Source organism: Colossoma macropomum, unplaced genomic scaffold, assembly GCF_904425465.1.
Source record: "Colossoma macropomum unplaced genomic scaffold, Colossoma_macropomum, whole genome shotgun sequence".
NCBI lineage: Eukaryota > Metazoa > Chordata > Actinopteri > Characiformes > Serrasalmidae > Colossoma > Colossoma macropomum.
Window position 1 is genome coordinate 28,532,079 of NW_023494807.1, and position 16,800 is coordinate 28,548,878.

Below are 16,800 nucleotides of genomic sequence, written 5' to 3' on the forward strand. Positions count from 1 at the left end.
GGTAAAAGTGGACAATGCAAATGTTTATCCAAACAATTCAAAATACAAAATAACTCTTTAACCACATACTGAATCGCCCTTAGGCCCGGGTGGTCCCTTAAGCCCAGGGGGTCCAGGTGGGCCATGGTGACCAGGGAGTCCAGATGGACCTGGCAGCCCTGGAGATCCTTTATTCCCCTTTTCTCCCTCATCACAGAACCTTCCATCACTGCCTTTAGCTCCTGGTTCACCCTGAGATCCAGGTAGGCCTGGAGTGCCCTTCATGAAAAGGTAAAGTCATCACAACCAAATATGAAGAAACGCTTTATTTATCAAATTGATTATCTACTATCTGAGTAACTATAGTTCTTATTAAAAAATAAATTAATGTTTTCAATGATGTAAACCGAATGTTGTTGCAGATACATGTATAAAATGATGCTAATATGACACTAGTACTCTATAATGATAGCCTAAATAATGCAAGACTAGGTTTAAATTATTGATGTAATAATATAAATCAATGAATTACACATTGATGAACAGAGCGGCAGACGATAATAACACAACCGAGAAAGCTTTACAGCACTGAGCATGAAATAATAATATAATTACAATGCAGAATTTGTGTGGTGATGGTCAAATCTTGAAGCAGATAACTTCACAAGAAGCTACTATCAATGAATATGTACACTATAATAATAATAATAATAATAATAATAATGATAATAATGCCCTGCGATGGACTGGCGACCTGTCCAGGGTGTATCCTGCCTTCCGCCCAATGACAGCTCGGATAGGCTCCAGCACCCCACCGCTACCCAGAAGGATAAGCAGTTTAGATGATGGATGGATGGATGGATGGATAATAATAATAATAATAATATTAATAATAATAATAATAGTAACTTAATAACTTTATTTATCTGCCCAGTTTTCATACTGGTGGCAGGTCAAAATGCTTGATAGACAGGTAATACGATTTTACAATAGTAGAAAAAATACAGTTGAGTTTGATTTCTTGTGTTATAGTTATTGTTACGTATCTACAAACTCAATTCCAAAAACTTGGCACGGTGTGTGAAATGCTAAAAACAGAAAGCAGTGATTAGTAAATTCTGCTTGAAAACAGTACAAAAACAAGCTATTTTTAAATGTTTATATATTTTACCCTATGATCTTTATTGTTTTTGTGCAAATATATGCTCATTCCAAATATGATGCCTGCAACACATCCCAAAGAAGTTGTTAATAAGCATTTTTTTTGTTGTTTTTCTTCAGTTATACAAGTTTTCAGCTTCACACAACTGTATGGGGCATTATTGATGTATTTTGCAATATAAAATGCACGATATGTTTTCAATATGAGACAGGCAGGTCAGTCTAGCACGCACGCTCTGATTATGCAGCCATGCTGTTGTAACACGCAGAATGTTTCTGGTCTTGTCCTGCTGAAACAAGCATGGACGTCCCTGAAAAAGACGGCATCTAGAAGGCAGCATACGTTGCTCCAAAATGTGTATATATCTTTCAGCATCAGGGTGCATTCACAGATGTGCAAGTTACTCATTAATATCCCCTCATACCATGACAGACGCTGGCTTTTAATCTTTACACTGGCAACAATCTGGATGGTCCTTTTCTTCGCTGGCCTGGAGACCACAATGTCCATTATTTCCATAAACAGTCTGAAAGGTGGACTCATCAGACCACAGTATATGTTTTTCCACTGTTACTACAGAATGTTATAAATAAAGGCTGTCCTTAAGCTGTTGGATTATCTGCTGATGCGGATGAAGTGGTAAGCCTCAACCCTTCATTTTTAAAAAGGCACCCTTTCCTGAATGCTCCTTTATACCCAAACATGATGACATCAACTCTTTTAAAATGTTTTCTAAACCTTTAACAACATTCCTAGTTTTAAATTTTCCCTGTCCCAACTTTTTTTGGAACGTGTTGCAGGTATGAATTTCAGAATGTATTTACAAAAACATTTAGATTAATAATTAATAAGATACTAAGATAAGATAATGAGACAAAGTGTTAAATATCTTTAGTTTGGATTTGAGGTTTATGGAAAAAATATTAAAATATTAAATAAATAAAGTTAAAAAAGAGAGGTACAATTTTAATAATAAGAGATTTCAATTAAAGAGATTCCAACATATAAGGATCAATATTTCATTTTTTTCTTAATTTAGTTGGAGAAAGTTTTGTGACATCCACTAAGAAACTTCTGACACAACCAGTAACAGAGACTTGATTTTCAAAAGGAATGGAAATTTGTACTTGCCTGTCATCAACATAGCTATAAATTTTTCTTTAATATTTAATATTTATCGTTTATCATTTAAGAACGTCTTGTTGACAGCTACTGTATTGGATACAATAGTAGTATATTAACGTCATCATCAGTCATCAGTACTGTACCTGAAAGCCTGGTGAACCCGGGAGTCCTTTAAAGCCCATATCTCCCTTTGGTCCAGGTGGAGCATTTGCACCTAAAAGGGTAAAATAACATTACGGTAACCTGCATTCAATCTCAACATTCTCCAAATAAACGTTAACGTTTGCATCCTGTTGTAGCTGTAGGTCATGAATGTACTCTTACCAGGAATACCAAGTGGGCCTGGTGGTCCTGGTGGTCCTGGTAGTCCTTGGCAAGAAGGACAGTCATAACAGGGCTCCCCCTTTTGGCCTTCAATGAAAAAAATAACATTAACGAAAAACACTAAACCCACCACTAACATACAGTTGTACACAAAGGTCAGTGCGCTCCTCTTCAAATTACACGGTTTTTGTTGATTTTTTATGTGAAAATAAGTAACACATCCTCTACAGAGAAACACTTCTGCACACTTTAATGCACAATTACTGTTTATTTGCTGAATTAAACATATGCCATAATTTAAACTTTATATTTTATTTTTTTCCCAATATGTTAAAAAAATGTCCACTAAAATTTGCATAAAATGTCATATTTACATTAGTTCAGTATAGAGGATGTGTTAACTTCCATTCACTTAGAAAATCAACAAAACATATACACAGATCAGGCATAACATTATGACCACCTCCTTGTTTCTACGCTCATTGTCCATTTTATCAGCTCCACTTACTATATAGGTGCACTTTGTAGTTCTACAGTTACAGACTGTAGTCCATCTGTTTCTCTGCATACTTTGTTAGCCCCCTTTTACCCTGTTGTTGGTTAGGACCCCCATGAACCCTCACAGAGCAGGTACTATTGGGGTGGTGGATCATTCTCAGCACTGCAGTAACACTGACGTGGTGGTGGTGTGTTAGTGTGTGTTGTGCTGGTATGAGTGGAGCAGACACAGCAGTGCTGCTGGAGTTTTTAAACACCTCAGTGGCACTGCTGGACTGAGAATAGTCCACCAACCAAAAATATCCAGCCAACAGCGTCCTGTGGGCAGCGTCCTGTGACCACTGATGAAGGACTAGAGGATGACCAACACAAACTGTGCAGCAGCAGATGAGCTATCGTCTTTGACCTTACATCTACAAGGTGGACTGACAAGGTAGGAGTGTCTAATAGAGTGGACAGTGAGTGGACACAGTGTTTAAAAACTCCAGCAGTACTGCTGTGTCTGATCCACTCAGACCAGCACAACACACACTAATGCCACCACCACCACGTCAGTGTTACTGCAGTGCTGAGAATAATCCACCACCCAAATAGTACCTGCTCTGTGAGGGTCCATGGGGGTCCTGACCACTGAAGAACAGGGTAAAAACTACACATAATGTAAAGAATAACTGGTGTTTTCAAACTATTTAAAAACAAAACAAACAAAAAAAAAAGAAAAAAATGGACATACAAGGTTTTGTTTTAATGGCAACAATGTAAAAAACACAGTTCTTTCTCCTAAGAAGGATGTCAAGGATGGTTTCATGACAAGATGAGACCTTCAGTTTAAAATATTAGAGAAAAATAAAGCATAACAAATAAAACATTTTGTGTTTTATTTTTTCCCAATATGTTAATTTCAGCATATAAACAGTAATTGTGCATTCAGATGTGCAGACTTTAGAGGATATGTTAACGTCATTTGACCATGGGTGCCCAAACTTTTGCATATGACTACACAAGCTGAATTCTGTATTAATATGTCAAGCTATCATGTTGTTTGGCAACCATAGTCTATGGCTGACTAACTACATCACTTTTTGGAAGAACTGTTTATTGGCCTGTTACTGATAATAAATGAATTAACGCATTGGCGACGGTAAAATCACCGTAACGTACGCCATTCTGTGCTTTATTGCTTTAATAGAATTTCATCGTGACAGTTTGCATACCCTTCACTCCATAATTGCCTTTATCTCCAGGAAGACCCATAATACCCTTGATTCCTTTCAGACCTGGAGGCCCCTGTTTGACATAATCTGTAAATGGGGAACATCAGTGAAGAAAGAGGCACAGATACCCCTAATAAATTAATAAAACATGACAATCATATAAACTGAGGCATGCTTGAAAATGAACAAAGATGTACAGAACACTGTAGTGGCATTTACTAATATAATAAAAAAAATCATATATTATATTTTATACACATTATTATATTTACCCTCTTTGATCATCCATATAACACCTCTTCTGAAATTTCTACATTAGTTTTCACTCATAGCTCATTGAAATAATCATTGAAAAACTGCAGATTCTAAACTTTCAATCCATACCACATTTGTGTTTGTGAGTAGAAGAGCGTTTTATCATGATTTGAGTTTGATGAAGTTATTGTTTTGTGTATAGTTATTTTGTGAAAAGAAAAAAAAAACATCCTTTACAAATATTTGTCATGATCTTGAAAAATAACAAAACAAAAAAAGAAAATTGTGGTCCCACTTTATGTTGTGTCTCTAATAACTGTGTAGTTACATGTGAACAACATATGCAACAACAATGTAACTACTGATGATTTAGTCACTGTTACAGTTGCCTCATGTAATTACACAAGTGTATCTTAATAGTTGTAACAGCCTATTCTTTCATGTAATTACACAAAGGTAATAATACAAATGTAATTACATTTGTAATCAGACTGGAACGACATTTTTTTAGAAGTTTTTTTTTTTCCAGCAGTAAAAGGAAATATCTAATAATGTGCATTAAGGCATTATTTACACTGTATCTGCCAGCTTTCCTAACATGTAGCTAGCATTTATTGCTAGTGCTGCGACACTGTAACCAGTTTCAGCTTTAAACCATTCTGTAATGTGATGGTACAGCAGACGACCCCTTATCTTAACATGTAACTGTTATGACATTAAATGTGTTGCATTACCTCCAAAGCAATGTTTATATTACCACTCCATTATTACACAGTAACTATATAACAACTACACAGGAACTGTCCACTTATTATAAAGTAAAACTTTAACACTGCACTGCAGGAAAGTTCCTATTTAGAAGATACACTTGTGTAATTACATGAGGCAAAAGTGAAGTTGATACACATGTGTAATTACATAGGCTGTACTTCTGTAATCTTCTGTAATCCATCTGTAACATTGACTAAATCATCAGTAGTTACAGTGTTGTTGCATATGGTATTCATGTGTAACTACACAGTTATTAGGGACGGTTAATATAAAGTGGGACCAAAATTGCTGATTCAAAATGTCAAAACATCAAATCTAAATGAAATTCATGTAACATAAAACACACAATATTATTTATGTATTGTACATTAAGTGTGTTTCAAAGCCGCAATAATAACCCTAAACCTCTAAGAGTTGAACGTATTTCTTCAGTGTTCTATAGGGCAGCATTTTTCCCTCAGCTTAATATGTTTGACAGAATTCATAGCTTTACACACACAGCTAGTTCCTCAGACCTTCAAGATACATCATCAGAAGGAGGGTTTCCTAGTCTTTAAACTGGAAATTTTCACTCTAGAAACTACTGTGGCACCACTGTAGATACATAACCATGTTCACTCCAGACGTAGTGACTGTTATAGTTTTCATTTTGGTTGGAGTGCCCCTTGAAATGCAAATGGCAACCAAAAGTGGCATGAGTAGCAAAGTTTTAAAACCTGAAGGCGACAATGTGCCTATGGGTCCTGGCTCTCCAGGGGGCCCTGGGGGTCCTGGAGGTCCATCTACACCAGGAGGTCCAAACTGATGTGGGCCTGGGTCACCCCTCTCTCCTTTGGGCCCTGTTAGTCCTGGTGGCCCGCTTGGGCCTGGAGGTCCAGGGACAGAATGATTACCTACAAATACAAACAAAAAACAATTTATCATCTATTTATGTTTGGTAATGACTGTGTCTGATTATTTTATAAGCTTTAGAAGATGTTAGGGGCAACCACCATGAACTAGAGGTAGAATTTACAGTTCATCTACCTGGTACGCCTGGAGGTCCAGGAAACCCTGGGACACCTTCAAAAGATAAAATGAATTGAAATCACCTAATAAACACTGGCAAATTAGACATCGCCTTCTATTTCAGTATCAATGTGACATAAAAAAAAAAAATCATAAGAATTTAAGAGTTTAATGTACATTTTTAAAAATATTTATAGAACCCCATTTTCAAAAAAGTCAGGATGCTGTGAAAAATGTAAATAAAAACAAAATGCAATGATGTGCAAATCATTTAAACCCTATATTTCATTGAAAATAGTACAAAGACAACATATCAAATGTTGAAATTTTATTGTTTTATTTTTTAAATATATGCCCATTTTGAATTTGATGCCAGCAACAAGTTATAAAAAAGTTGGGACGAGGGCATCAAAAGGCTGGTAAAGTTGTGTAATGCTTAAAAAAACACCTGGTTGTTAATTGGCAAAAGGTCAATAACATGATTGGGTATAAAAAGAGCATCTCAGTGAGGCGGAGTCTTTCAGAAGTAAAGATGAGGAGGGTTCACCACTCTGTGAAAGACGATCAAATAGTGCAACAATTCAGGAATAACGTTTCTCAACATAAAATAGCAAAGAACTTTTGCTTTTCATCATCTACGGTACATAATAACATTAAAAGATTCAGAGAATCTGCAGAAATCTCTGTATGTAAGGGACGAGGCCAAAAAAACAGTATTTGCTGGCCGCGATCTTTGGGCCCTCAGGCAACAATGCATTAAAAACAGACATGATTCTGTAGTGAAATCACTGCATGGGCTCAGAAACACTGCTGAAAAACACCGTCTAGGAAAACAGTTAGTCGCTGCATCCACAAATGCTAATTAAAACTCTTAAACGCAAAGAAGAAACTGTATATAAACAGGATCCAGGAATGCTGACACCTTCTCTGGGCCTGAGGCCATTTAAAATGGACTGAGGTGAAGTGGAAAAGCGTCCTGTGATCTGACAAATTAACAATTGAAATTCTTTATGGAAATCATGGACACTGTGTCCTCTGGGCTAAAGACCACTCAGCTTGTTATCAGTGCACAGTTCAAAAGCCAGTATTCATGATGGTACAGGGGGGCATTAGAGCACATGGCATGGATGAAGTACACATCTGTGAAAGCACCATTAATGCTGAACAATATATACATGTTTTGGCAGCATATGCTGCCATCCAGACAACGTCTTTTTCAGGAAAGGCCTTGTTTATTTCAGCAAGACAATGTCAAACCACATTCTGCATGTATTACAACATTGCATTGAAAGAGTCCGGGCGCTAAACTGACCTACCTGCAGTTCAGACCTGTCACCACTGATAGCATTTGGCACATTATAAAATGAAAAATGTGAAAAAGGAGCAGCTGAAATCCTATGTTAAGCAAAAATGGGAAAACATTTCACTTTCAAAACTACAGCAGTGTCTCCTCAGTTCCCAAACGCTTACAAAGCGTTGTTAAAAGAAGAGGTGATGAAACACAGTGGTAAACAGGCCCCCGTCCCAACTTTTTTGGAAGGTTTTGTTGGCATCAATTTCAAAATGGACATATATTTTTCAAAAAACAATCAAATTTCTCAGTTTCAACATTTGATTTGTTGTCTTTGTACTATTTTCAGGGAAATATAGTATGTGGTATAAATGATTTGCACATCATTGCATTTTGTTTTTATCTACATTTTGCACAGGAACCCAACTTTTTTGGAAATGGGGTTGTAAAAATGAACATAACCTAATGACTCATAACACATTATAACATTTTTTTTCTACACCAGCTCCTCTTAACATTGTATTAACATTTCATGGTGAGTTGACCAACAGAAATCTAATTGCATTAATATTTATTATAGTTCAGTAAAGTTAAAGGGGAATTCCACTGACTTTTCTAAAGTTCTGCAAAATTAAATGGTTGAGATGTAAACAGAGTCATTCAGAGCGGTTTGGTGTGAAACGCTCTGTTCTAGAAAAACTTACCTAGTCAGAATTGTTCACAGTGGTGGTGATAGGAACCAGACGTCCACCTCTAAAAGCTCCCTCACAGAAAGTTATTACATGAAATGGTTATGCATATACTGCCTGATGTCCGCGACATTGTTTTAAGATAGTTTCGAGATTTTTTTGACCTTAGTTGTGTTTTTGTTTTTTTTAACATTTGGTAACGGTGGAGAGGTACACGTAGTGTGTTGTACAGCAAAGTAAGCCCCTAAGACAGGGTGTTGTCAACCCAAATACTAAGAACAACCATTTTGTCCTTTCAACAATAATCAAACCACCTTCTAAGCCACAACATTTTATGTCCACTTTACTACCTTGGCTGTAAATACGTCTCAGTATGTGCTAAAGTCCAAGTATAGGATAAATATATATAAAATAAATGAAAACGCAGACTTACTTTACTCTGCTTTAAGCTTGAGCTCAGCTATAGCCACTTTTCCTGCATCTCCAGCAGGAAACATTTCCACACAGGTGGAATAGTTTCTTGTAAAATGTCTTTTAATGTTCGGTTTTTTACGAGGCTGAAGTCTCGTTTGGCCAATTCTTGTTCGAATTTTCCTGTTCCACTTTAAATGGTGCCTGAGGCACCAGAACGTAGCTGCTGCACCATTTAAGGTGGAATGGGACAATTCAAACAAGAAGCTGGTGAACGAGAAGCTGACTTCAGCCTCGCAACTTTTTAGTGTTTGACGTTTTTTTGCCGCAGATTAAACGTATCAGGAAACCGGCTGAGTGCTTACTGACAACAAGACTGTTGTCTGCGTTGCTATGTGACCAGCAGTCTGGGCGCCAACCTCCAAGGTAAAAGGGTGAATTAGCAGTGATACATTAACTCCAAGATTTTTTGTTTATTTTTTCACGTTTACTGATGTTGGTTCTCTGGTGGTTTTGGATAGTAAATAAAATGGCTATATTTGTGTTGTAGCTATGGTGACCCCTGGTTCCTATCACCAAAAGAATACAGTTAGAAGAACACAGGTTTAGTTCCTGACATCTCACTGAACTCACTGAGCGATTGCATGGATGTGTTAATTTCCATCACCTGATTTAATTTAATGAAGCATTGATAAGATAAATTATTTGGTGGTAACAGTTAACACTGTATTTCCTCATTAGTATTAGCTGCACTCACCAAGGGCTCCCAGGCACTCCAGGCAGCCCTGTAGGACCAGGTAGCCCCTGATATCCTTTGTGTGGGAAATACCCGCTAACCTGCAGAATGACAAATGAGTGTGGAGGAATGTTGTAGTAAGGTGTGTGTAGTTGGTGCAGGGCTTTTGAGTGTTTGTCTCTCAACATGATGGACTTTTGTTTAATGATATGTAAGATTTGGTGACACTGTACTTGAACCCTGCTACATAACATTGATATTATCATACCATATCATGTCATGGCATATGGCTGTCTTGAGCTGTGATGACAGATTATGTCCTGTATTATAACAGCGTCATGTAGGGCTGGGCATTATGATGATATTTTATCATTATCATGATACAGTATGTCACAATATGCTTTTCTGAATATTTTGTGGATATCGTCAGTACTAAAAGAACACTAACGACATGTTTCTTTACAAAGTGAGCATAATTAGGCTAGTTTGATTAACATTGAATAAAATTCATTGTACACTATAAGGGTACTATGCACATACATTTTACAAATATACATACAAATATACCCCCAAAGGTATAACAGTGGTTTTAGGGTCCAATTGTGCACCTTAAAGAAGTTTTTCCAGGTGAAAAGTACGTATTTGTACCATTTTCATAACCAAATGTTTTAAAACAGAACAATAAAATAAAAGTCCTGCAGACGAGACGGGGTGTGTGGAGTCAGTACAACTTACAAAATATCATTTCAGTGGATTATGGTACAGTTATGTTCCCTGACTAAATGTACTGAGCGTAAGGGTCCAGCCTGCGCCGCTGGCCGCCAGCAGAGGTGCTATAACTTCAGGGAACTCCAATTCCCAGAAGCCCTCGGGCTGATTAGGCCCAACCTGACACACCTGTGGACTCCTCTACTTAAGGCTGTGGCACACAGCAGCACTTTGTCACACCTTTGTAGAGGGGTGACCGGTACGATATGCAGCCCAGGTGGGTATTTAAACAAAATGAAAAGAATCAGTACATCTGTGGTTCGAGCCTGGCTCTGGGTCACCTCAACCCCAACGTGCCAAATTCACACTCCATTGCCTCAGTAAATTTATTTAACACCCTTCTTCAAGGGTTTTCATCTTTGCACTTGGGTTCTTTGCACAGTGGGTCCATCCCGTAACACTGAGATGTAACCTTGAGGGTTCCACCTCAATGACAAGAGGGTTACTGCCCCAGTGACAGTTTCATACCTTTATTTCTGAGAGTGTAGTCTTAGGTTTAATATTATCATTATTATTATTATTTAATTTTTTTATATGTGGCCTTACAGGTTCTATTTTGTCTGTATCAACTTATTAAATCTCAGAAAAACTAAATATCACAATGCTTATTGTGTATCGTGAAAATGTCTTGGAGGATTGTGATATTATATTGTTGCCATATCGCCCAACCCTTAGAGTCATGTTACCATTACTGGTAATTATCAAGACAGATATCTTAACATACGGCTAGTTAGAGCAGGAAAAATTATAACATAAGCTATCATAACATCACAAATTGTGGCTCATGTCAGTGTCACTGCTGTGCTGAGAACGGACCACCACCCAAGTAACATCTGGACAGCAGTCCTGTGGTGAGCCCTTTCCATTGATTGTAACTGTATACACACTAACTGCACCTGTATGGTGGGCGTTTCTGATAAAATGGCCATTGAGCATGAGTATTTCATGTGGTGTTTCTGTTATTCCCCTGTAATAAATAATAGATGCTTCACAGACCTCTCCAGGAGGACCCATTGGACCCCTGTCACCCTTCTCTCCCTGGAAAAGATGAGAGGGTTGAGTACAACACACACACATGATATTCAGCTGCATATTCTGAGATTAAATATGCATTTAAAACATGGCTCCACAATAAATCATATTTTTATCATTATAGCAACATGAGTGTCCATGATAAACACACATTGTTAATGGCTGTCAAGACATAACGGCTTAAGTTACCTCAGCACCAACCTGATGTGACTGGATTGGTGGCAGCATAGTGTTACTGTTAATAACAACCATTATTAGAACCAAACAAGTTCTCTTCCGCACTGGGATTAAATGCTGAACTCCTGTATAACCATTCAGCTAACAATCGATTACAAAACACATACAGCTCAAAAACTACTCTATACTAATCTACTAACCCATGAAAATACTTCAAACGTGATGATTATATACATACACTATATTGCCAAAAGTATTCGCTCGTCTGCCTTCACACGCATATGAACTTGAGTGAGATCCCACTCTTAATCCATAGGGTTTAATATGATGTTGGCCCACCCTTTGCAGCTATAACAGCTTCAACTCTTCTGGGAAGGCTTCCCACAAGGTTTAGGAGTGTGTTTATGGGAATTTTTGACCATTCTTCCAGAAGTGCATTTGTGAGGTCAGACACTGATGTTGGATGAGAAGGCCTGGCTCGCAGTCTCCGCTCTAATTCATCCCAAAGGTGTTCTACTGGGTTGAGGTCAGGACTCTGTGCAGGCCAGTCAAGTTCTTATCCACCAAACTCGCTCGTCCATGTCTTTATGGACCTTGCTTTGTGCACTGTTTTACATTCATGTAGCAACAGGAAGGGGCCGTCCCCAAACTGTTCCCACAAAGTTGGGAGCATGAAATTGTCCAAAATCTCTTGGTGCTGAAGCATTAAGAGTTCCTTTCACTGGAACTAAGGGGCCGAGCCTAACTCCTGAAAAACAACCCCACACCAAAAACCCCCCGCCACCAAACTTTACACTTGGCACAATGCAGTCAGACAAGTACCGTTCTCCTGGCAACCGCCAAACCCAGACTCGTCCATCGGATTGCCAGACGGAGAAGCGTGATTCATCACTCCAGAGAACACGTCTCCACTGCTGTAGAGTCCAGTGGAGGCGCTTTACACCACTGCATTCGACGCTTTGCATTACACTTGGTGATGGAAGGCTTGGATGCAGCTGCTCGGCCATGGAAACCTATTCCATGAAGCTCTCTATGCTGTTCTTGAGCTAATCTGAAGGCCACATGAAGTTTGGAGGTCTGTACCGACTGACTCTGCAGAAAGTTGGCGACCTCTGCGCACTATGCGCCTCAGCATTCGCTGACCCCGCTCTGTCATTTTACGTGGACTACCACTTCGTGGCTGAGTTGCTGTCGTTCCCAATCGTTTCCACTTTGTTATAATACCACTGACAGTTGACTGTAGAATATTTAGTAGTGAGGAAATTTCACGACTGGACTTGTTGCACAGGTGGCATCCTATCACGGTACCACGCTGGAATTCACTGAGCTCCTGAGAGCGACCCATTCTTTCACTAATGTTTGTAGAAGCAGTCTGCAGGCCTAGGTGCTTGGTATCATACACCTGTGGCCATGGAAGTGATTGGAACACCTGAATTCAATGAATTGGACGGGTGAGTGAATACTTTTGGCAATATAGTGTATATAATTGTTTTTGTAGGCATACGCTAGCATCCAAAAATTTGGGATCACTGTTTTCAATAGATTGTATAAAAAATGTTGCAGATAAATGTATTACATGATTCAGTTATGATGCTTCTACTCTACAACTTCACAGATTTCAAATAATCATTAGGAAGCTGTGAACAATTAAGATATTTCAGAGCAAATGACAAACAGAGCTGGAGATCATTTTAAAATGACTGAAAAAGTTGCAAAACATGAAGCATAAATTCGTTATGCAAAGTGCTTCATGTTTGAAACATGGTGATCAGGCAGATAACATCAATAAATTCCTATAAATAGATAATTATAATATTTAGCATTTAATGGCTTTTTTTATTAAATGTGCCACCAAAAACTTGAAATATTGAAAAAAACATCATAAATTATCTTCTACTGTTTAGCTTATAGTATTTCAAGACACTGTATAAGTTAGTATCAGACAATATAATAGCAATTATTAATATGGCAAAAGATTGCAAACCTTTGAATGCCAGTGTACATAAAAAAACATATATACATTTATTCGTTTTTTGTAGCCTGTTCAGAGAATGTTGAGTCTTTTTCAGCCTCATATTGCATAGAAATATGCTCGCACGTCTGCAGCTTTTAATATTTCATTATTTAATTGTCAATTGTTAATTGTTAAACAAATGCTTTTATAAATGTTGCATTTTTATTATTTTCCTAAAGGAAAGGTTAGTTAGGTTTGTTTACACTGTCTGTACTAGTGGCACAACCACTTACACTATATGAAATATAATTCATCGCTTCTCGTATTGTTATCATGACATCTAACAGCTTTACTGAGCCTCAGATTTTATGTCCACATCGTGCAGCCCTAATTTAACGTATTCACAGGTGTTCTACCTTCAGTCCAGAAGTGTTAAGCATCATTTATCATTATAAAAATGGTTTTTGAAAGCATTGGGAAAATTGTGTACATGTATCTGTTGATCTCTTTGCACTGACCTTGGCTCCTAAAGGGCCAGAAAAATATCCTGGAGGTCCAAGATGTCCTTTTTCACCCTTAAGATTAATAAACACATATTAACATATTCAGTTACGATACTTAAACAACTATAAAGAGCAATAAAAGGTCAAATTTCTCTCCTATTTCCAGTGTGAGACTGAGCTATTTAACCACACATCTTTTATGATCTTACCCCCCCCATCTTTACCAAAGGTGCTGACACTCCCCCACACCCAAATCTATAGATTCAGCAAATAATTAAAAACATTACCGTTAATCCTCTGACTCCAGGGTCTCCGTCCTTCCCAATTTTTCCCTAAATGTAAAACATTCAATACTCAATTCAGTAAGTGCTCCTCATTTCAAACAGCGTGTAATGTGGCTGATTACAGTACATGGTTACAGCAGCTACACAGTGTTGAACTGCAGCTCTATGACTAATGCAATAACTTATTACTTGCTTTCATCTACAGCAGTTACACTACAGCAAAGAGACACAGACAAACAAAAATATTGCTACAGTAAACCTTCCTTAATCTATTTTAATCGCAAAATACTTCAAAATTACAGCATAAGAAATGTTAATTTATAGTATTCATGCACTGAATTTAATAAGCATTGCAATTATATTGGATGATCTGTGGCAGTTTGTTTGTAATCTGCACATACAGCTTTGTAGGAGTGTTTGAAAAGAAATATGAAAACATTTTAAGTCAGTATTAACCTCAGGACCACTGTCACCCCTTTCCCCCTTCTCCCTTTTCTGCCAGGAAGAGCCAGGAGTTCCCTACAGACAAGAAAAATAACAGCACATTACATAAAGAAAAAAACAGGACTGCAACTATCAAATATTTTAATTTTCAAATATTCAATCGGATATTATCTCAGATATTCCAATATTCTTTAAGATAAAAGCTCAAGACATTTCACCTTAATGACTGAATGAAAAAAAAACATTATTATTGATCATTAATACTACTAACAATAATAATAATAATAATATTTGTTGATGTTGTTTTTGTATGCCTACACATACTATATATATATATATATATATATATATATATATATATAGTATAAATTATTTTTCCAAATCATATATATATATATATATATATATATATATATATATATATATATATATATGATTTGGAAATATAATATTAATATAAAATTATAAAATTGGAAAAAATAATATTAATACATTAATATGAATTTATTTAAGAATGTTTTTTCCTCCTCCTGAAAAGTTACTATTTTGGAGATATGAGGTTTTGATCCAACATTGATGATATGCTTCTTAATTGGAATCCTGTCCAATCTGGCAACACTGGTTGCTGGTACTGTTTGAGGGTATCACTGATTTCTGGTGTAGGAAATGGCGTCTTTTTAACCATTGTCTTAAATAAATTAAAACAACTTTTGTGCAACCAGCGTTGCCAGATTGGACAGAATCCTCAGTTTAGCATGCTACTTGCAATTTAAAATAGCAAAACTATTTTTTAATATTTTTAAATCAAATTTATCAAATATTATTTAATATTTGTTACAGCCCTAAAATAAAAATGAACACAATAACAGTCATGCTTAGTTAACAGGAATACCTGCTATTTAAAATGGCAGTAAATGGGGGAAAGCTGAATCACGCACAAACATCAGCCATACAGGTTTAGGGCCCTATGCAGTCTGAATATTTTTCTTAAATTTGTTTACCATTTTCAATTTTTTTTCATCAAAATTATCATTTTTTATTATTTGTTGGAGCCTTAGAAAAAAAAAAACAAACACAATAACAAGACTGCATAAATAAATGAATATTATATCTAAATATCTAAGATAAATATCTTTGTGAAAATACTCACAGGTCTACCAGGACAGCCTCTATCGCCTGGATCTCCAGCATCACCCTGGTAAATACATGTTTATTAGTTTTCTATTAATTTATCAGGGTTATATGTGCAGACAGTGTAGATATAGTGAAAAATGCACCAATATGAACCCTGCCAAAGTAAAACTACTATCTGTCCTAGTTTGTAGGTAATAGTATTTTGCTTTGCATGGTGTAGAACAAATGACTCACATCTTACCTTTAAATTTTTAGTGCCAGTTGCATAAAGTTTTGTTCCTTTTGGGCCAGGTATCCCGGGAGGTCCTTGATCTCCCTAAACACATACAGTACTGAGCCATGACATAAAAGTATGATAACAAGAACTCTAAAACAGCAGTGAAGGGTAGGCAGAACAGACCACCGCAAAGCAACAGCGAGCAGAATACAGAGGCTAAGCAAGTGACAGACAATATTCAGCTGAAGGCAATCAAATACAAATAACTGAAACATGTACGCTACTCTATCAAAGGTACTGGGACACCTCTCTAATTACACAAGAAACCATCCTCTAAAAATCTGTTTCATTTCGAAAAGGTTGTATGTGAACTGGAAAGTATTCCACATTATGAAAGTGGTAGATTCTGAAATTTAGGAGAGGGATGACATTCCAAAATGAACCATGTTCAGTATCTTGAGGACACGTAGCTTGCACTGAGAAAGAAGACTTGTTTGTTCTAAATGGGATTAAGTCAGAAGCAGCATCTGGCTGTGCTTAGACAACACACAGCATGGTTATGACATGACAACCCACACACAAGAAGCAGCACACAAGCTTAATCACAAATAAAGACTCGCTTCACTCAACAACATCAGTCTCTGGAGCTACAGTAAATGGTCCTCTGGAGCTACTGTAAACTGACCTATGGAGCAAATGTAAACTGTCTTAAGGGGCTACAGTAAACTCTCCTATGCAATCATGGAAATGATCCTATGGAGCGAAAACAAACTGGCCTATAGAGCAACAGTAAACTGTCTTATGCAACAGTGGTACACTGTCCT

The 16,800-nt window shown here is 37.1% G+C and overlaps 1 protein-coding gene across 1 annotated transcript in view; it reads right to left on the reverse strand.

The window, feature by feature from the left end:
- LOC118796904 (collagen alpha-3(IV) chain-like) overlaps positions 1 to 16,800 on the reverse strand; it is a 68,054-nt gene that overhangs the window by 24,626 nt on the left and 26,628 nt on the right. Inside the window, exons 13-24 of the mRNA XM_036556054.1 lie at positions 16,001 to 16,075; positions 15,776 to 15,820; positions 14,517 to 14,700; positions 14,122 to 14,152; positions 11,228 to 11,269; positions 9,485 to 9,564; positions 6,355 to 6,390; positions 6,045 to 6,221; positions 4,303 to 4,389; positions 2,591 to 2,677; positions 2,410 to 2,480; positions 70 to 258 (exon numbers count right to left, since the gene is read on the reverse strand). Coding sequence (XP_036411947.1) covers positions 70 to 258; positions 2,410 to 2,480; positions 2,591 to 2,677; positions 4,303 to 4,389; positions 6,045 to 6,221; positions 6,355 to 6,390; positions 9,485 to 9,564; positions 11,228 to 11,269; positions 14,122 to 14,152; positions 14,517 to 14,700; positions 15,776 to 15,820; positions 16,001 to 16,075 — 1,104 coding nt within the window. The remainder of the gene's footprint in view (positions 1 to 69; positions 259 to 2,409; positions 2,481 to 2,590; positions 2,678 to 4,302; positions 4,390 to 6,044; positions 6,222 to 6,354; positions 6,391 to 9,484; positions 9,565 to 11,227; positions 11,270 to 14,121; positions 14,153 to 14,516; positions 14,701 to 15,775; positions 15,821 to 16,000; positions 16,076 to 16,800) is intronic.